The 21,287-nt window shown below is 38.6% G+C and overlaps 1 protein-coding gene across 2 annotated transcripts in view; it reads left to right on the top strand.

Annotated features, from left to right (window-relative positions):
* The window catches only part of LOC107220134 (carbonic anhydrase 2), a 31,436-nt gene extending 13,839 nt beyond the window's left edge, over positions 1-17,597 (top strand). Inside the window, exons 2-8 of one of the 2 annotated variants that reach the window (XM_046729925.1) lie at positions 3,367-3,567; positions 5,940-6,061; positions 8,763-8,858; positions 11,408-11,522; positions 12,661-12,756; positions 13,280-13,461; positions 14,482-17,597. In XM_046729925.1, coding sequence (XP_046585881.1) covers positions 3,367-3,567; positions 5,940-6,061; positions 8,763-8,858; positions 11,408-11,522; positions 12,661-12,756; positions 13,280-13,461; positions 14,482-14,550 — 881 coding nt within the window. In that variant the 3' untranslated portion in view covers positions 14,551-17,597. The remainder of the gene's footprint in view (positions 1-3,366; positions 3,568-5,939; positions 6,062-8,762; positions 8,859-11,407; positions 11,523-12,660; positions 12,757-13,279; positions 13,462-14,481) is intronic. The other variant, XM_015658594.2, reaches the window with a different exon arrangement.
* The last annotated feature ends 3,690 nt before the right edge of the window (positions 17,598-21,287 follow it).

Below are 21,287 nucleotides of genomic sequence, written 5' to 3'. Positions count from 1 at the left end.
TATTTATAAACAAAAAGGAACACGTCAGTTGAATAATTAGCGCTTCCAAGTAATGGACCGCGTTTTATAATTTAATTAAATCGAAAAATTATAACTGAGGCGAATAATTTGCTTATCTTCTTTTTTTTCTCGATCTTTCACTAAATGCATGTGGTTAATTCAAGGAATCCTTTCTCCGTATGCAGAAATTTCAACAGCGTCCTTCAGACAAGACTAATAATATTATAGGTATAGTAAGCTTGTGCCAGAAATTTCACATCTAGCTTTTTATAGCGTGAAAGTTATATAAGAAATCCGTGTACAAGTTCATGTTATACCTACGAATGGGATTGAGAAAATTATGTTTGTAAATTATATAACTCTTATCAAGAAAATAATTGAATTATTATTTTAAATAAAGTAGAGATATAACGATTGTGAGAGATTTTTAAGAAAATTTCTACTTCCTTCCGACAGATTTGAGTTTTGAAATCGAATAAATTTTAGGTATAAGTGACATAGCTGTACGTGTGTAATGTAATTTTCTAAAAACACGTACCATCCACATAAGATGACGGTCAAACTTGGTTCTTCCCGAAAGATACATACTTGTTTCTATCCAGATTCAAAAAAAAAAAAAATATCACAATAAAAGTGAAAGGTCAAATGAGCGCAATCTCATTCACATAACGCAAAACTCTCATCCTTTCACAAAATCTTTCTCTTAACCTGAACAAACTTTTTAGGGGATGCCACGGTGGAGAATGACAAATTATTTTTTCCGAAACACTGTAACGCACATGTACAGGTACGCTTGAATTGGTATGCGATCTAACGTTAATCGCGAGTAAACGACAACTCTTCCAGCTCTCGTATATCACGGGGAACGTCGGTTTTCATCAGCTAATCTACAATCGTCGTCGTCCCTGTCTCGGATGATAAAGATGACGAAGGCACAATCGACATCGTTCGAGGATCAACGCCATGCCATAAAACACGAGTCAGTCGGATCGAGCCGATATAAATTAATTTTTCAGCATATAATATCCATACATACGCACACACACACATATATACATATATATATGTATATAAAGATATTATGATGTATCTGGTAATTGCCACTAGAAATATGGATAAGCAAATTACACGTCTCATAGTATTATTGGAATATACCCAATGACGATTAAAGTATTTGCGTCGTGATCTGATAATCGCTTTTAGATCGAAGGGATACCGTATCTTCTTCAATCTACATTCATAATATAATCGATCGACGCGGACCGTATCTATATACCGTAACGTACAAATAAAAAATATATACATGCTTCATTCCCCGCGTCCATGTATAATACGAGGTCACATATCGACAAGCTTTGCAGATTAATTCGCGGTAGCAAATCCTTTAATCAGACACCGGAAGTTGAGTTTCAGAGAGGGTTCAATCTAGCCTGTTTATTCTCGTTTATAACCTACCGAAGGTCTGCGAGCACCATTTTATCACGCTCCTTTTTCAATGCCATTGCACGGTTGTGCAGATTTACTCTCCTTGCGGACGAGCATAGAAAATGCAAATCGAACACGTTCAATTTTTAAATACGACTTGACCGTTGTAGACACTTTTGAATACGAAATTAAAATATTATCGTTAATTTTTCGCACTATCAGTCACAATGCGGGTGTCTTCCTTGACTAAGCACAAGGACTGCGTTTGTCAGCCCTGAGATCCGGTTTTAGCCATCAGCGTCGGTATGCAAAAAAAAAAAATAAAAAATAAAAAATAGAACCACGCTAAGCACTGACTGAAACTGAAACATGCCGCACCGTCAGATATTCGATTACCTTATTTTTACACAGATGTAAAACACGTTTTTTTTTTCACAGGTGTATTATACACAATGTACAGTTTACACGGATACTCTCGGTCGACCGTAAAGTAAACTTTCTCCTGTGAAGGTTGAGTTCGACAGAGAGACACAAAAAGTTAACTAAATATTAGCTGTTCTCTAGTTGCGAATTACCTAATTATGTGAACAGCACAAATGCTCTCGTATCACTGGAGATATTTGGAGAATTCAAAGAACACGTGCGATGGTGTAATATTTTCATTGATCATAAAATACCTGCGGATAATAAAAGTTGATGCACTAATGTGTTGTAAATTGTTAAATTGATCAATTTCATACAGCTGGTATGACTTTCGATGCATTGAAAAAATTAGTGAACGTACAGAGGGTGCATTTATTTATGCATATTTTCGTCGTTGCTCGTTTGAAAATAAATAGTTGCTAAATCGGAGGAAGTCCCATTCATTGAATTCTTTTGTTCAAGTGATTTATTACACAGCAGACATTTGATTATACTCGACGTATAACCCTGACCGATTTTTACCGATGCGAATTATTTCCGCTTTCCATCTTGCCGAGTCTATTTAGTCAATTTATACACATAAAGCTAATCCACGTCGGATCTAAGGACGTTTCGTTCGCTTAGAAACACACCCAGGGTTCCCGGATCACTGTATGGATATTCAAGCGAGAACTGCTCGGCCATTGTTTAGCCGAAATTTTAACACGAAAATAAACCGAAGGTGGGTACAAGTCGAGGTTTTTGCAACCTCGAACTGGAAGGTCCTTCGCACAAACCGTTAGAGATGTCTGAGGTACAATCAAATCAGCGATAATCTGTACAATTTCATCATGTCCCTGTAACGAAAAAAGGAATTCAAGGTGCCAACGCTTGTGAAAATGGAAACGAAAATCAACGTGTACCGATGCATCGAATACGTATGTGTAAGGAAGTAAATCTTGCAGGTGTACGTCGTCTATAAGTAGTCACGTGAAAAACGTCATGTTTGCGAGAGGTTTATGTTCGTTGAATCTCGCGGCAATAAAAACTGTCAAGTTGATAACGGTTAGAATCGCGTGAATGAAATAACCAAAGACAAATGTAGTGTAGAGGTGTTTTAATCCAGCCGTCTGCAAGGATCTGGCATAGAAATTCTGAACCGAAACACGTATACGCGGTAACAATCGGCATGTGTGTATGTATTGTAACGTTGTCGCAAAGTTACACCGTAAATTTGAATTTTCGGGCGTGGTTCGCGAACCTGGCGTATGTCTGAGGGATTTACAGAAGCGTGTAATTAGAATCGGAGAGCAGTAAATAATGATAAGATAATAGAGGAAGCAGCGGGCACATCATGTGACAACTTTCAGGTTGACAGTGAGATAAAACGAGGATATTATACAGCGGATGTAAATATACCTACAATGTGGCGAAAGGCTTAAGGAGTCAAATCGCGCCTACGTCACTTATTTTTCCTCGTTCGCAAAAACACGCCGTCGATACTCGAGATCTGAATCCAACGTTTTTTAATCCTTTCAGGGCCCAGTACGTGGGTGGAGAGATACCCAATGGCGGCGGGTTCCAGGCAGAGCCCGGTGAACATCGAGACCTTCCGTGCAAAATCCGACCACGAGGCTCTAAGTAGCAAACCGTTGAGTTGGCGCTACCCGGCGACGGCATCCAAGAAGCTGGTCAACCCGGGATACTGCTGGCGCATCGACACCGACGGCGATGGCACGCGTAAGTCTTCTCGCCTTTGCGAAAGGCTGCTAACTTGACCCAACTTGGCCGACCGATTGAAAGGTCGGCACCGTTTGCCCCCCTCCTCCCTCTTTGCGCTACGCGCTGCACGCAACGCGATTAGCGGTGAAGAAAAAACGTGGGAATTGTTGCTGAAAATTTCTTCATTTGTAACACGAGTGTGCAGTTCTTTGACATCGCTTTACGGATGTTTCTTCGTTTTCATTGGCATCGAATGTCGACGCGATTTACTTTTTCAGTCACAGCGATGAGCAGCGTTACACTTCAAAAATTTCCGTGTTCTGTAAGGCTTGTCGGAGTTTATTTACAACTTTAAATTATCTTTGTTGGTTCGTATAACCCCGAAACACCACGAGTATTTTCTTGAGAATTAGTTCCGATATCACATCCGTCGTATTGAATACGCCACCTTGGATTTGGATATCATCAAATTCAGACTTCAGATTCGTCGTCAGCGACACCAAAAACCCCCGTGTTTAACAAAATTCAGGCCGAAATATTGAGTTGAAAAATGGGTGATGGAAAGGGTGGTTAAACCACCGAATGAAAATGAATTACAGAAACGTGCGGCTGTGCATAGTGATTTTAACATGGTTGTTTATTCGCTGGTTGGTAGAGATTCTTGAGCCTTTGTTTGCCGTGTACTTATCGTCGTATTTAAACAATCTCTCTGACAACAAGATTCTGAATAATTTAAAAACCTTTCGTTGCTATCAAACATAGTTCTCGTCTTGTTTTTTAAGCGTCTTTCCATATTACCTATTTCCAAATAATTTCCGTCCAGATCGAGATCCCGTTGTTTCATACCTGAACTTTGAATCTAAATGCGGGAACTCCGAGCATAACGAAGTCGGTGAAAGTTTTTCCCAGTGTGCACTTTTCGGTCCTCTCGGTCATATCTTTAGCCTCTCTTAAAGGACCGGTCAGTCCCTGGGGCAAGTCACAAACGATTCCAAATATCGAGGAGGCTCGGTGTGGTTCCAGAGAACAAGTCGCGTACGAGTTCTCGTCCATTCAACCTGACGCTTTACAGAATTATCGTCATTTTCACGATCTCGGAGAGGCGTAAGAAGCAAGCAAAAAGATTATTCAGTCGCGAATATTATCTCGTCCAGAGTCCCCGTGCTCCGATTCGGAATCATAACTGACTTTTTCACGATAATTTTGAACCGACGTAACGACCGATGATGACTTGTACGATATTTTGACTTTGATAACTCGACTTTGCAGAATTTCGAAGCTTTTTCATCGTGACAGTGAAAATTGTGGAACGTTAAATTTTTTCGCCGCAGTGAATATCAGATGATACAAGTGAGTCGAAAATACTTGGTAATGTATTCTTTGCGGCGAATCTCCGGCGTACCTTGACCATTTTGAATCGTATTAGAGTTCTGCCTCGGATTTGAACCGTGGAAGACCTTGCGCCAGTCCTGACTCACAGTCTACGCTAAATGCGCACACGCGTGCTGTGTTATATATTGTATACATTTACTGCCCACATGCAGTCTACCGGTATGACATTGAAACGTGTTATGAATCTCAATGAATTTTCGAATCATTGTTTCGCCGAGTGCCGATAAACTACGTGTAATGAAAAGTGACCGCATAATGTTACTAATAATTAGCTCTACGGTGGCGGCAGGCACGATGCCTGTTGACTGTACAATCGTAAACGATATCGCTGTACCTGCGCCACACTTGTAATTATTTTTTAATCTGCATTCACTGAGGTTTTGATACTGTTTACTCAGTATGGAGTAACGCTGCGTAAATACTGTTGAGAAACGAATCGCGCGAAGCCGCCTCTTTCGACCTCGAAAATTCGTACAATACCAACAAGTCCAAATCTTTCGAGGACTCGAACTGTGCCATGCTCCTAACAAGCCAAGCATTCAGTCCGATTTCACTTTTGAATTTAGCATCCTTATTTCCAGCGTTTTTGCCCTCGCTGTACCTCATCTCGAATGTACGTATATTGTATAGGGCAGAGACTCGCGTACGCGATGGTATAATGACGTAACGCGTGCGATGTAACGTTTCCCGGCTCGTATGACATTCAATAGAGTATATCCTGTGGGGTAATTTTGGTGTATTGCTCGGTGTCGAATCCAAGCACTTTCGAGTTCATTGTAAAAGTACAAAAGTTTTCGTCCCTACGGTGTCAAGTTCGATACTTATACGATATGTGATCTTGTGCCAAATCATGTATCCCAGTGTTAACGTCAAGTGCATCCAGCAGCACCGAAAGGCCGATTTATCAGTAAAGTGTCATTTGAATCTTCATGCTTTTAATTGCAGGCTCGTTGTTTTTTTTTTTTTACCAAAACAAATTTCTTCGTTCTCGATTACAGTCTTGACCGGAGGACCGCTTATGGACGACGTCTACAAGCTCGAGCAGTACCATTGCCACTGGGGATGCTCCGATTCCAGAGGATCCGAGCACACCGTCGACGGGCAAGCTTTTGCTGGCGAGGTAATTGATTCCTTTTCTTCTTTTTCTTCTTCTTATCACAAGGAATAAGCTAAGACATTTGGAAATTGTACGATCGTCGAATTTTCACCAGAGGAAAATAAAAAGTCGAGCTTTCTCTGCGACGTGGAGGAATAAGAAAGTTCATGAACGTAACGATACTTGACTCATGGTGCTGTCGATAACTTCGATAATTGAATTAACACATTCGTTTCTTCGTAAACTATAGTGTACAATTTTTGATTTTCGTTTTTTAAGATTTAAAAGAAATAGAGATTAAATTTTTCGACAAATCGATTGCCGCTATTTATTTTTTAGAATTATTCTCACATTGCGAGATAATCGTGAATTTTTAAGAAAAAGATCACTCAATTTCTGAAACATGTCCAGAACATGTCAAAATCGTCCAAAAAGTGTTTCTTCACTCAAATAAAGACATTTTCAGTCAATATCTTTGTTTTAAAGTGAACGGATTAGACCGAAATTTCTATAAGGCATTCTCGCCGAGTGTTGCACGCACTGTAAGACAATCACGCGGGGCTCGTTCTAGTTTAACCATGCCTGGAGGCTGCAACTGGCTGCAACGAAAACGGTTTGTTCGCAGTCTGGAGTTTATTATGTTATACTTATATGCATACATGTATATAGTGACTTTGTCGTGTGACAGGCGTGAATCATGCGGCACGTTGTTTATAGTGATGATGATGATGATAGAAGTGCCCCCCCCCCCCCTCCCCCCGCCCCTTTCGCGTTAACGTGACAAGTGCTCGTATGATCGTAAATTGCCTTGTAGACGACCAAAAACGAGTCTTAAAAAGGTTAAACGAGCCTGAGAACTTCAATTAATTTCTTTTAAGCCACAAAGAATTTTTGTCTATTTGTAATAATATTTTCGTTGGTTTTCTCCCCCTTTAAACCGACATATCACTATTTTTATAAAGCCACGTGCGTTGTTGATAGAATGCCAAAAATTGTAAAGAACAAAATAAAAATTAAGCAAATTTGGCACAAGCGCAAGAAAGAATTTGCCCTGTTTTCTTACATCATCCGAGAATGAATCGGTCGAAAACATATGTACAAAAAAAAAAAAAGAAACAGATACCGACTTCAGAGAACTGCAATTTTTCTACCCATTAAGTAACGGCCAAGGATTAATGTTACCGCAAAAGATATATCCGGAAAATGTGGAGATTAAAACTTTTTTATGTGTTTGCGAAAAGGTTCACAGTTACATAATGAACCTGATGCGAGCAATATTTACCAGTGTAGAAAATAATAAAGCATCGAAATGTAATACTGACAGAAATATAAAGTTCACTTACGTTACACGAATAAGTGCATTGTATAATGAATTTCCAGTTACATTTATTATTATTCTCACACCGGAAGGTCCAGCAGATAGGACGCGATGGAATTATATTTTATAGCTTGTGTAAAATAATGTCACCCATGCACGTTGTGCTGTAGCTTAGAAAACTCAGACACTGGTAAGTAATCTTCAAGTTCTTGTACGAAAATTTGGATAGGGCTTGAATTATATTTAACTCGTCACTATTGCCGCTTGGTTTCCTAACTTCGTCGTTAGCGCCTCGAAGTTAGGCATCGCTCTGACACGCATGAGAAAATGGTAACATTTTCAATAGCGATTAGAGCCGAGACTATGTGCCAAATTTTAAGATATCATACTTGTAACGCGTATCGTAAATGAGGGAAAAAACTTTATAGGTATTCACTTCGTCAATTTACTTTACTTCGACTTCATTTCAAATACATAATTCGAACGCTGAAGCTCGGAGTCCGAGAAACCTAAGATTAAGCCGTGCAACAATTAAAAACAGTTTAAACAATTAAGATCTATGCAGGGCTATTACTGCGTCAATTGATGATTGCCGAGTAGGGAACTGTTTTTTTTTCTTTTTTTTTTTTTTTTTTAACTTTTCTTTCTCTTCTTTTGTTATTGCGCATGTTTGCGAGAATCATGCGCGTTTAATTTAAAATGAACGAGGACTAGTGATACCCAGTTTTGTAATACCATCGACACTTTGTATCTCAACGATTGCTACAGACTGTCAGTTTACGATATTTTTGAATCTTGAATACCGACTTCAATGCTCAATTAGGGATTTAATCGTTTTCAATTCGCTACCGCATATCGCTCGTTGCTTTGAGTTGCAGTAAAAAGTATTTAAGCGAGTTCACTGGTCGATTTCGACGTGTCGTATACGTGACGTAGAAATAACGAAACGGCACGGAATCTGCGAAGTCGTAATAGCAAATTCATGGAATTCATCCCATTTCTTTATTTCTGCGTCAAATGAAAATGTGTTTGAATCTTTTCGTCAAGAATTGCGCATAGAATGCGGCTGTGAAGCCCTTTTTCGCGGTTGACGTACATGAACTTTGATATTCGAAGATATCCACCCTCAATCGCCTGTACGCAACGGAGAGAATTATTGACTCCGTCGATCTTAATCGTTTATCTTTCTGTTACGTTCTATTCAATTATCGCGTCATGGTGCGCAAACACTAGACCGTATATCGTTAGATTATACATAGAACCAGTAATTACTAACCGATCGTGAGTTAATTCGCAGCATGCCTGAGAGCACACGACTTTTATACTTGATCGTACGGATGTAAAAATTGTCGCTGCAGTATCGTGGCATTAATTTGTCTAACGTACTTCCTCTCTTCGACCTTTCAGCTCCACCTCGTGCACTGGAACACCACGAAGTACAACACCTTCGCCGAAGCTGCAAAGGCGCCGGATGGTTTGGCCGTGCTGGGCGTATTTCTGAAGGTGAGTTATTCTCAGTTTTGTTGAAGTCCTCGACCAATGAGGAAAAAAAGGCTTACGTTCCTTACGTCGGTAGGGCATGTACATATAAGGTAGGTCCCACCTGCAATTCGCTCGCCGTTCCTTCCTCGCTATCTTTTAGGTCTTCCGAGTTTGCCGGCAGCGTTGGGATTCGCTAAACTCTTACGTAAGTCTCTGCATAGTGTATAAAAACATTTCAATGTTGTATAAACCAAGCGTAATTTACTCGTAAGCTGCTTCAAGCGGAACCCGTGCCAGTGCTTCTTTATCATCGTCAGCAGCCTCTGATCCAGTCGCCATATTCTTACGACATACATTATCGCATAACCGCGATGCATAATGCGTACATTTTCCCTCACGTAATATCGATACACTTTGCCGATGATCCGTTACCTTTTTTTTTCAAATTCCTTTCCATTCTCTGCAACGATGTAGGTAGTTCTCCCTCGATGTCTGCATACGAAATGCAATTTTTCTTCGGTTAAACGATAGAATTTTTTGAACGAGCGCGATATCTCGTCCGATGAATTATTTTACGTTTTGAAACGGGTCTCGTCTTCCTTGTAAGACTTCAACGTAAATCTGCTGAGGTGGCTATTGACTACTTATGTCACCTGTTTATCATACCGTTTTCACGCTTGTCGTATTTTGTTTTTCTTATCGTTGCGTTCACTCCATGAATTATTCTCTCACTCAAGTGGGCAATTTTAATTACGAAGAATTCTGCGTGTCAATTCATGGACATCGGAGTAATAATCTTAATAACGACATTGAGTTTCTAATATTCATCATTTTTCAATAGAAACTCGAGGTCTGACAACCTTAATGTCAAACAGTTAAAAAAAAACAAAACCCTCGTGCTCTTTCGCCGTTCAAACTTGAATTCTCAAAACTTAATTTGATCAAGAATTTCTAGCCAGTTAAAAGTGCGGAAAAATTATATCGAAATGTAATACAATTTTCGTCCGAATTATCCCTGGCAAAATGGGGCAAAGATAAGTAACACAAAAACGAGAGTTTATTTCAATTGCTAGTCAGCATGAAATGCAGAAATAGTGTAACTGAAAATTATGTCGATCTCTTATTGTTGATCTATTTTTATTTCGCGTGAGCGAGAATCGTGGGACAGAATCGTAACATTGACTTTTAGACATCTCCTTCTATAACCGATACTAGATGTAAAATCAAGATCTTCACAACAGGTTACAGCGAATGTCTACAGACTCCGATTCAAACATTTTACCAATTACTCGATTCGGTTCGCACAAATTATCGTACTCCTAAAGGCTACTGTATTCATTTTGTCAATGATTGAAATTTAAGTCGATGACGCGTTCGTTATAAATATGGTGCGAAATCGAATTCAAAGTAAAAAATACTCTTTTCAAACAATTGGTTTAACAATATTATGGCGCAGGAATTAAGAGAGGCGTTAATTTAATCTGGCAGCACATGGTACAGCGCTAGGTTGGGTTAGGTTGTGTTTTATCACGATCGTTATATCAGAGAAACGAGTTTTTCATTCACGGTCGTACACCGCGGTTACTCGGATAAATATACCGACCGTGACGTCGTCATTAACGACGAGTTCCAGCTACACGTTGTTTCATATACATACACTTTATCTCACAAAGTACGAGGAAAATAAAAACTACACATGTACGCAGAACGAGCAATGCCGATGACAAAGACAAAGAATGAAAAGAAGAAGTAGAATACAAAATAAGGAAAGAATCACGCCAGCAACCCATTAGTTCCCAATCATTTCGATCGATGTCATTTAGCTATGCCGTTTCTTATACGTGATTATTTTATAGGTCTCTGACTTCTACTTGCGATATCCTTTATGCATGCGATTCTTGGCTTTATTTTCTGCCGCCTTTTGCCGCTTCGCCGAATGGACAACAAAGGATTCGATCAAACTGTGCCACTGTTTCTCATGTTTGTCGTGACGACCTCGTTGTTGCGTTAATACCGTGTCCCCGATCACCGACTTGTTAAACTTATTTCTCCGTACATTTCCGTAAACACCGAATCGCGGATAATCGACCTATCTCTATTTTCTTAGCGAGCTTTATTGCCATTTTTATTTCAAAATTCATTCTCTCGTCGATTCAGACATAAAATCAGACAGAAGTTTACGATCCTTCGCCCATGTGCCGAGGTCGTCTCTCTGCCCGAACGTCCATCCCGCGCCATTGTTCTGCACATGTATGCGATCCGTCGGTGCTAATTGAATAAAGGGTAATTGATAAGCGATAAATTTGCAAATGCCGCATTCCATTATTCCACCTCTATACTTATATGTCTCAATTATCCGATAAGACTTAAATTCAACGTATCGCTGTTCGTGGTACCTATAAATGTCCTTACAAGGTGTTGAATATAAAATAACCACATGCGGTTTTTACGTGTCTTAAAGCTGACCGCACGGGGCTTGCTGTCAGAATCATTTTTTCGTTTCGTATATAATTAATATGTAATTTTGAATATAGAGATCGATCGATCACGGGTTTCTTTCTCGGTTTCAGGTGGGAAAGACCCACGAGGAGATGGACAAGATCGCTCGTCTTCTGCCGTACGTCTCTCACCGCGACGAAGTCGTTAAAATCACGGAAAACATCGATCCTAGCAAGCTGTTACCCGGTAAGTTCACCTTTCTTAAATGTTAGTTACCTCGTACATTTCGCCAAACTTATTCTCCACCCTAATTTTTCTTCCTAATCCTCTCTATTTTCAACCATCGTATATCCTGCTTGCGATTGATTTAAAAGTATGAAACTAAAAAAAAAAAAACTTCCCATTTTCTCTTATTCAGTTCCCGTCGTCTTAGGCATGATTCGTTCCTGTAATATTGACGAATTATAGTGGCAGTAATTTAACGCATGAAAATTTGGCAACCCTGCTAATGTAATTATGTGTAATTTGCGTAAAAGCGAATTGGTAATTTTTCAAATTTTCAATGGACGACATTATGTAACCACACATTACATTTATAGAATTGTTTCTTTACATACTTGCAAACTTTATTTTCTATAAACCTAAGTGAAAAGTAGTTTTTGCGGATTACATAATGGACAGAAATTGTACGCGGATACAGTTTTTACTCGGATTGTCCCCCGTTGTGGCAGTTATCTTGTTTTTCGTCCATTCTTTAAATAAAACTCGCCTTTCTTACATGTACAAGCGTTACATACCGATCTTTACGGAACTCGAGGAAAAACTTTTGAAACAAATTGAAATCAAGGTTTCATGCCACGGTAATACGTCGTGCTTGAATCATCGAACGTCGAATGATCCAAATCTTGACTTTGAAATACTGCCCTGATTTCATTTCGGAATTACTCTCGCTTATCCTTCAATATTCTTTGACATTGATTTTCTCGCGCCAATTGATACGGTCAGTAGTCATTATCTGTCCTTGCAGTGATCAATTACATTATATTCAAAATATACACCACGAAGACTCGGGACGTGTCCAAAAGTACGACGCGAATGTCCCGAGACGCGTTACTGTCCTTTTATTTAAAATAATAACTATACAACGTTCGGGCGGCTAGATCGGATAGCCAGGTCAAGGTCCGTCACTGTTCCAATCCTACGTATATAATAACGTTGTATAATAATTCATAACTCGTAACTCGTGTAATCATCCTGCAATTTTCACCCCTCAATCTTTAACAGTATCACCATCACTCCCTGTATTCACTTACTTACTTACTTACTTACTTACATACTTACTAACCTTTGTGCCCTGCATCTGTGACGTATTGTGCTCGAGTAGCTCGCAGTGGCCGAGCCGGTAGCCAGAGATGCTTAAACCCTTGCATGCGTTGGGCAGATCGAATCATTCGGCACGAGAGCAAGTGCAATTTGCAAGGTGAGTAAATAATGTCTCTATTGTACGAATTTGAGGCAAGGCGTTGGTCACGAATGTCTCACAATGTGATAAAAAGCATTAACCCATTTCTAGAAAACCATTTTTTTCAAATATATGGATCAAATTACCGTCGAATGTTTCGTTGAAGTTGTAAAGTAAAACGATGGAAACTTTTGCGTAACATTTCCGGTGATCAGCGCTGTAAACGAGTATTTAGACACTTATGACTGTTTTATTACGCTTCGTCGCTATCAGTAACAACATCAAACCTGCTTCGTACGCATTTTAACAAATTAGGACTCGTTAGGTTTTAGCATAGTCTTTGTATAGTGTCGACTGTGAATGTTTCGGTAATTCGACCTAAATTATGTATAATAGGCGGTACGACATAAATTAATAATTAATTGCAGACAACCTGCGTCAGCCAACTCTCAACCGACGTTGTATAAAAAAAAAAAAAAAAAAAAAGTAACAAATTGTCTACAGTATTTTAGACGCGTTTTCTTTTCACTTTTGACTTTAGCCGACGACAATGGGTATTGGACGTATTTGGGCTCACTGACAACACCACCCTGCAACGAGAGTGTTACTTGGATATTGTTCAAGAAGTACATCGAGGTCTCTCACCATCAGTTGAACATCTTCCGTAACCTGAGGAAGTTCACGCGCGACGAAGAATGTCCCTGTCACGAGAATCACGGAGCTGTAAGTTATTTCCTTATATAATCTACCACGATTGATTTCTTTTTACTTTTATTATTCTCCTAAGCTCGAGTTTCTCTTTGGCGGAAGTGATGAACATGATGATATACGTGAATTTCTCGGATAAATTCGTTGGATCGGTTATTGGAAAAACAGCAGCAGACAAAACTCGAAACGTGCCAAATTCTCGGTAATCGCATTAAATTCCAAGACATTAATAGCCTCGCATCGCTGCTGGATATGTTATGTAAGATTAGAGTTGTACTCGGAGTACTTGTTAAAAAAAAAAGACTCACAAAAAACAAGAGAATCCGACAGAAGGCGAGAGGAAAAAACGAGGCACTTACACGGTCGTGCAGAGATTTAAAAACGACCGTTGAACTTGAATCGTGAACCGGCGTGATACGTGTGTAGAAATCATGGACGTTTATTTATTTATAAGCACGCACCTCGTCGTATAAGCTCGGATTATTGTATAACATGTAAACTCGTACATTGGTTTGATTAAACGCCTATGAAAAGATAATATTAACATGATGTACTCGGAAAAAAGAATCCGAAGCAGTATTATTAAAAACGTAATATTGAAGAACGGTCGTTGCATAGAAGTAAAAGAAAAACGTTCAAGGCGAATAATGTGCAAGACTATAAAATGAAGAAAATCTCAATCAACCGCGAATTGATTACAAACTGCATTAGGTGCGGGTTTCGAGTTAAATCACAACGTACAATTAGTCGAAGAATAAATGATTCTTTCTCCGTCACTATCGTACGAACGATTTAATTGTTATCCATAAATTCACTGAGCGTGATTTTCTATTCTGAAACCGAATGATAAATAAGTTCGTCAATCACATCGTTACTCCAACTATTATACTTTAACTGTGTATCGTATAATCCTCAACAAATTGTTGTCACCAAATGTTGACATTCACTTTTCCCATATCCTATACGGAAATTGTTTTCTCACAAGCCTTACCGTGATTGTCATTATAATTTCTTTTTATTTTTCTTCTCCCATAGGTGATCAACAACTTCCGCCCGCCACTGCCGCTCGGCAATCGCGTTCTTCGCGAGTGCGGAAGCTTCTAAAAAGGGAAGGAATCGTGCGCTTGGGCCTCGCTATTTATGGAAGAACGGAGATTTGCAGGTATAACGCAGAGGAGTATTTGGGATGTGTCTTTGCCGGCCATCGAGGGGAGGAGGGGGGAGGGAGGGGTGGGGAGGGGGAGTTAGTTTTTAGGTCGTGTTCAAATCTCTCGCCCAAATCATGCAGAACACGAAGACGTGTACGATATAAATAACACAAAAGAAGTAAATAAAACTTAAAGAAGCTAGGAAATATAAAGTGTAGCGAAAATATGCAGGTAGAAGTATATAGATTTGTCATCCGTTAAAAATTTAATTAATATACTTATGACGAGAGATTTGAGCGCGGCTTGAAAGCGAACGGTGGGTTAATATGTATTATTATGGGGAGAACGCAGCGTACATTATTATGATTATTCGTATAGTAGATTATGTTATATTTGTCATGTGGTTAGGCGCTGGATTAAATCAATCAACGCTAGTCTGTTAAAAATGCGTGCTAACTTTCGAGTATATTTAATACGTACAAGATATACGTTGTTGTAAACGCTATCTTGGTCGTAATTTTCAAGATCTTTAGAAGACGGTGCGAAAGGTTTTCGAAGAAAATATAATCTTCACAGCCTCATTGGTTGAAAACAGCTTTAATATAGTTAGATACATGAATATATGTGCACGTTACAGTGTACGTATATTTATTTACTTGTCTAACCAACATGCGGGGATGGACTACACACGGTTTGTAAAATTGAAATCGCGTTTCGATGTTACTTTAAATACACAAGCTGGAGAGGACCCGAAACGTTGTAGTTATATATATCCGTAACGTATGTGGAGAAAAACCCGCATACGTGATACGGAAGAAGTAGATTTAATCAAGAAAATTCAATATCTGGTTATATATAGACTTTTCTTTCTGTTTTTTTTCCTTGAGAGTGAGGATTGAAGTAACTTATTCGCAAATGCGAACAAAACTAAACGAAAATCGAACGGTTTTGGATTATAAACATTGTTTTTCTTTTGAATGAATTTTTGCAGCCGGTTTATTGATAGGATATATAAATACTGTCGTCCTTGATGTTAATCATTGTCAGATCTGATAGGTTGATGTCTGTGCCTACTTAAAATTAATATTATACATTTTAATACATGATACCTATACATATTGTACAATACAATTGAGATAAGCGGTAAAACAATAAATGGTTTCAAGTTACTAAGGATAAAAAATAAAACTCTATTGAGTGTTGGTACTATAATACAGGAATACCATAATTGAAATTGAAATAGAATGATACTTGTCGTGGTTGGTTTGAAGGGTATTCTTGAAATTGATTATTTGCATGCTTTTGACATTTCGATTAAATTTTCCAACCCAACATTGGCCGATTTCCGTCTTCGCCGTCATTTCAGCAATAGTAAACACACATATGAGCTGTTCTAACTTTTTAGTATCTATAGGATAGTTATACAGACCTTGTAGTCTTTTAATAGTTGATGTATACAATTTACGGCCTTGTCCGAAAATTTTTAAAACGATTAGAGAATTGACCATGCTATGATATTTAACGAATTATATATAATTATACATACATACACAGACGTATATATATGAATATTATACCACACTATTATATGTTGTATCTTCTATACCATTATATCGTATCTTGTTACGTTATCCTAAGGGTTTCTGACTTCGTTTATTTATATAATACCTATTACACATAATACCTACACATATATACATACACGTACGCAATATCTTTGAGATACATGATACTGTCTTTGAAAAGGTAATCAATTTTCATTCTTCCGTATCGCTTCAATTTCAACGGCACGCGATCATAACCACGGCATAAAGTAATCTGCAACTGTCAAGTGATGCACGTGACTTGATTATATAAAATCGTGGGCATCCAACAGCTCTATTGATTCTGCAGACACTGACGATTCGAAAACGGTGCGGTAGATTCTGCCTAAGAACGCTTACTCAGTATTGCGGTTTTTAAATTTTCAAATGCGAGCAAGAGAAATTTGAATTTGACGTTGAAAAAAATTGACCAGACACTCAGAGTGGATCTACTGTAAATAATTATTTTATATTTTCGTAAATTGTGACGTTTCTCACAGTCATCTTCTGCCCCACCTCTGCACCTTCTTTGCGTTGTATTTAAAAACATCTTTCATTGTTAACCCGCACACTGCGACACATACATGCAGCATACCTACGAAGCTTTGTTTTAATTCAAGACTATTATATATGTATTTTACAAAATTACAACATTTTAAAATGTATATTATATTATATTAATCAATTTATTATCATGCATGCACGCCATACATATACATATATTATGCAGTGAAAGTCTCTTATCTAAATATATTATACCCATTATATTCATACCTATTACATATATTCATCTCTATAGCTTACACACACGTAATATTGTAATCTTTGCTTATAGGTGTATAGTGTTGTTGTTTTACTTCATAATCATGCACGTTTATTTATTTGTGTCGCGAATTGTCAAACTTTTTAGTTTGAAAATTTCTGATGCGAACAGTTCATGAATATTTATCGTTTTTGCATATTGCAATTAAGAAATTTATTATAATCACAGACTATGCTGTGGAGTGAAATGTGAATCATAATCAGTTAGTCTCATAAAAATCGAAAAAATTATAAGATGAATGAACAAATTAAAAAATTACTGTAACATCATTTATACGCCTACTAAAGATGTTCTAATCAATTTTGACGAACAAATAGAGCCGTACGAATGAAACGATGTCATTCATCAGCGATCATTTGCATCTGTGGCTACTTTCGTTCCATAAACATAGCCATCAAGAAAGCTAATAAAACGACTTCAAAAAAATACTGGCAACTACATTTATTGATAACTGTACCCGCAGTAAAATGTAACTTGGAAAAAAGATGATAATCATTCCTGTTAACATTAGTCTTTAACATACCTATAGAAGACTGTGTAATTGGGCTTAGCGTCAACTGTGATAGTGAAAAACTAATAAAGGCACATTTATCAAAATTCAGGAATATTTGCTTTACGTACGCGTGGTATTGTGAAATTTCAATTGGGAATCCACCTGTTGCTTCGTTTCCGTCCTAAAAGTTTCCCGTTTGTCCTAGTTTCAACTGTTGCCGACATTTTCCGCGCGAGAAACTTTGAACCATTAATTAACTCTATTCGAAGACAAGAAAAACATAACTACATATGATGGTGTGAAATGATTATCTGTTCATTTTAAAATCTAATCATAATAATGGTCAATTGTTTCACACCTCTTTGACAAACGGAAATAGTCGTTATTGAGGATCGTAATGAATTGTAATCAAGTCAAAATTGCGCTGTCACAAGAGAATATTCTTATTTTTTAGATGTTCATTTGTCCTTGTGCAACAATTGCCCGTACATGATCCGCATCAAAGTGTCGATGATTAACAATACCTAGATAATATCCAAGAACCGTTTCAAGTTTTGTAACGGATATGTCGTCGTAACGTGTGAATTATCAACATTTGTCGAGTTTACAGCCTCTAAACATGTGGATGTGCGCAGTAGGCAGCTATTGAGTGATGTGTGTAGGTGTTATAAACGAGACGCATACGCTGAAAGAAATTCTGCAAAGCTATTCAAACCGTAGGTAAATAAAAATGTAGACAGCACGGCAACTAACCGAGTCACGAGTCTAGTGAACCGGTTGCTAGTCCGCAACTCTGCGAGGCCTGAAGCCTCAGGGACGCCTGGAGGAAATCAAGGCTGTGCGAAAGCAGACCGCGCGTGGTGCAAAAATAAATAACGAAATGAATAAGCTGGCAGAGGGAAGAAGACGAACGAGCGGCTCCGTCTATTCCGATTTGCAGCGGACAGCTGACAGTTTTTGTATTTCGTTGATGGTACGATTAACTTTTACATTAAACCACCGTGAGAAGCTTTCGCAATTGAAAGAAGAAAACTTTACGATAACTAACTCCGTCGTATCGGACCATTAGAATTCCGCACTATACATTACAAGTTCTTTGATCGAAGATCAACGTGTCGTTCGCTCTAAAACGTATTCGTGGAAAATTTTCAGTTGTTTTATAATTAAAAGAGGCAAAAAATAATCTTTTAGATCAAATATATACTGGCCGGTAGTTTCTGGTGTAGTAAACGGCTTACGGGTGTTTAATGACTTCGGGGAATACGTGTCGGATTGGTGATCCTTCTCCTTCTTGGTATTTGCGGATCAAATGGCAAGCCTCTGTACAGCTTTTAAAATCGAGGATAACGCTGAGCCCGAAATACAGTGGCCACATATATCTTGAAGGGTTTTCGTTTGCATTTTGATTTTCGCATTGACATGCACGTTAACGGCAAGAATAAAATTCGTAAGGTACTACGGATGAAGACGGCAGGAAACGATGCCGTGTTGGGAAGTTTGTTTATTCAAAACCTACGCACAATACGCCGCACTGATGGTACCTTACATTTATTTCTATAGCGCATATATCCAATCGGCATTCGTCACCTTTGCCGACTAGGTGAACGATTCTGGATAGTAAGTAACGCTAATGAATGACTCAACGTGCGCGTCAGTACAGATTAATTAATCACGCACGTAACGTTGGCTGTTTATTAAAAAGAGAGATAAAAAGAAACAAAAATAATCAAATGCGACCGGCGATGCGTGTACGAATTGTGACAAGCTATAAGCGGCCACTCTGTTATAAAGCTGTTTAAAATCTGGATATAACCAGATTCGATTGCTTTACGAATTCTACCAATGACGCAATGCATCTTTGTACGGTATTCTTTCGAAACCTTTCACCTTTGCTTGTTTTCGAGGATATGTATGCCTTCGCACTGAATGCCACCACGGTCTAACCGACCGCAACTCGTGTGCGTCAGGTGCTGCAAAAGACGAAGAAACAAGTGTCTGAAAGCAGCTTGTTTTGTTTCTGACGAACGGCAACTTCAACGAACCCGCAGGCTTGTAGCTTTTCTCATACAAACGAGAAAGGCAAGGTTTATAAATACGAGAGTTACGTGGCGCTCAATGTAGGATTAACTCAAGTTCTCTTAAACCAGATGCTGTGCAGGCTGTGCAGTGGTCGACTGTAGTAATATGGCTGAACAAACTGGTCTACATGATTGCGCACTTTTCACTCGTCTGTATCTCGCCGATGCAAAATTAATGAAGCTGCTTACTTTGCAGCCTTGTTACTGGATCTGTTACAAATATAGTTTCCTTTGTCCAGCAAGTCCTTAAATGTAGGTAAGAACGCAAAGATAGCAAAACTACAAATATGGTATGGTGCCGTATGCATCTCGAACCTTGGCTACATATTATCACTTCTTTATTTAAGTACATGTTATCAACGCAAATTTCAGGTGAAGCTGCGAGCAGCTTAGTTACTTATACGCGTATCTACGTATTATTGAATATGTTTCACTGCAGCGCGTCGACCGATAGCGAATCATTGTTAATTTACATGCTGTGCCGCACGTCAAAGCGCAAGCCGACTGTAGGGAAAAAATTACAAGTGTGAACACGCGCAGTGCCATATGGTTGAATACATTACTCTTTCGTTTCACATTCACTCGTCATTGGCGAGATATTTTGTGGACGAATCAGGAGCGTCAATAGACGACATCCTTCAGGCGATTTCTTCGCGACAATCAAGTCAGAAACAAAATGCTACGATTGGTCATTACGACTTACGAGTACAGCGCATTGTGCATGCAAACGGCCCATGATTTCAATTTAAATTTGGGAAGCTTTTCGCTTCTGCATAATTATCTCATTATGTAGATAAGAGAGAATAGGTATATGCATGGAGGAAAATAATGAGTAGTTAATATTTGTTGAAAGAGATTCTCCATTTTTCACTCTATCTGCAGGCGCTACGCATACAAAATAATGTGTACCATCTGTGCATTATCAGTTGCGCACGTTTCAAATATAAGAAGCATATTTTTAGTCAGCTGAAGAGTGGGCGGGAAAATGTTATATTTATTCACGTGAAACTGATCAAGTATTTGCTACACACAAAATTGTTAAAGTAATTGAGTATTAAATCAGAACATATTTACATGCCGATTCGGAGCCACAAGCGATGTTCGAACGCTGAAACCATTGCAGATTCTTCGTTACCCAACTTAGCCGCGATCATCAGCGCACACGTTTCGCCTTGATTATGCTGTAAAACGTATTTCTAGTTTCCCACAATTTACAGACAACTAACAGTTAGCGACTTCCGGTGAAATGTTTTACTGCTGTTTGGCAATCCAGTTGATATCAAAATGTGTCTCATGGCCAGGCGCCAATTAATTACGATATGTACACGAGATCGGACCAGTATGTGTGGCCAATGCAAAGGACAATTTATGTACTTTTCCGAATATCATGAACATCGACACAGGGTAAAAAAGGTGATGTGGATTCGATAAAAAATAACAAAAAACAAAACAGTGAGCAAGTCAAGAGTCTCTTATATATAGGTAAATATTTTTCACCCGGCTGATGGCTCGTATTCAACTAATTATCAATAATCTCTCTTAAACATCAGGGGCATAACTAGGATGCCGAAGCCGGGGCATTGTCCAGAGGCCCCTGAAACAGTGGGTAAAAAATTAATTCGTAATATTTCGTTGGAAAAATATGTTTCATTATGTACACAGGTGACCCAATCTGCGTCCGTGCCTCTAAATGCTTAGTTACGTCCCTGTTAAACT

The sequence above is a fragment of the Neodiprion lecontei genome, chromosome 1, assembly GCF_021901455.1.
Source record: "Neodiprion lecontei isolate iyNeoLeco1 chromosome 1, iyNeoLeco1.1, whole genome shotgun sequence".
NCBI lineage: Eukaryota > Metazoa > Arthropoda > Insecta > Hymenoptera > Diprionidae > Neodiprion > Neodiprion lecontei.
This window is presented reverse-complemented; position numbering and strand designations above follow the sequence as displayed.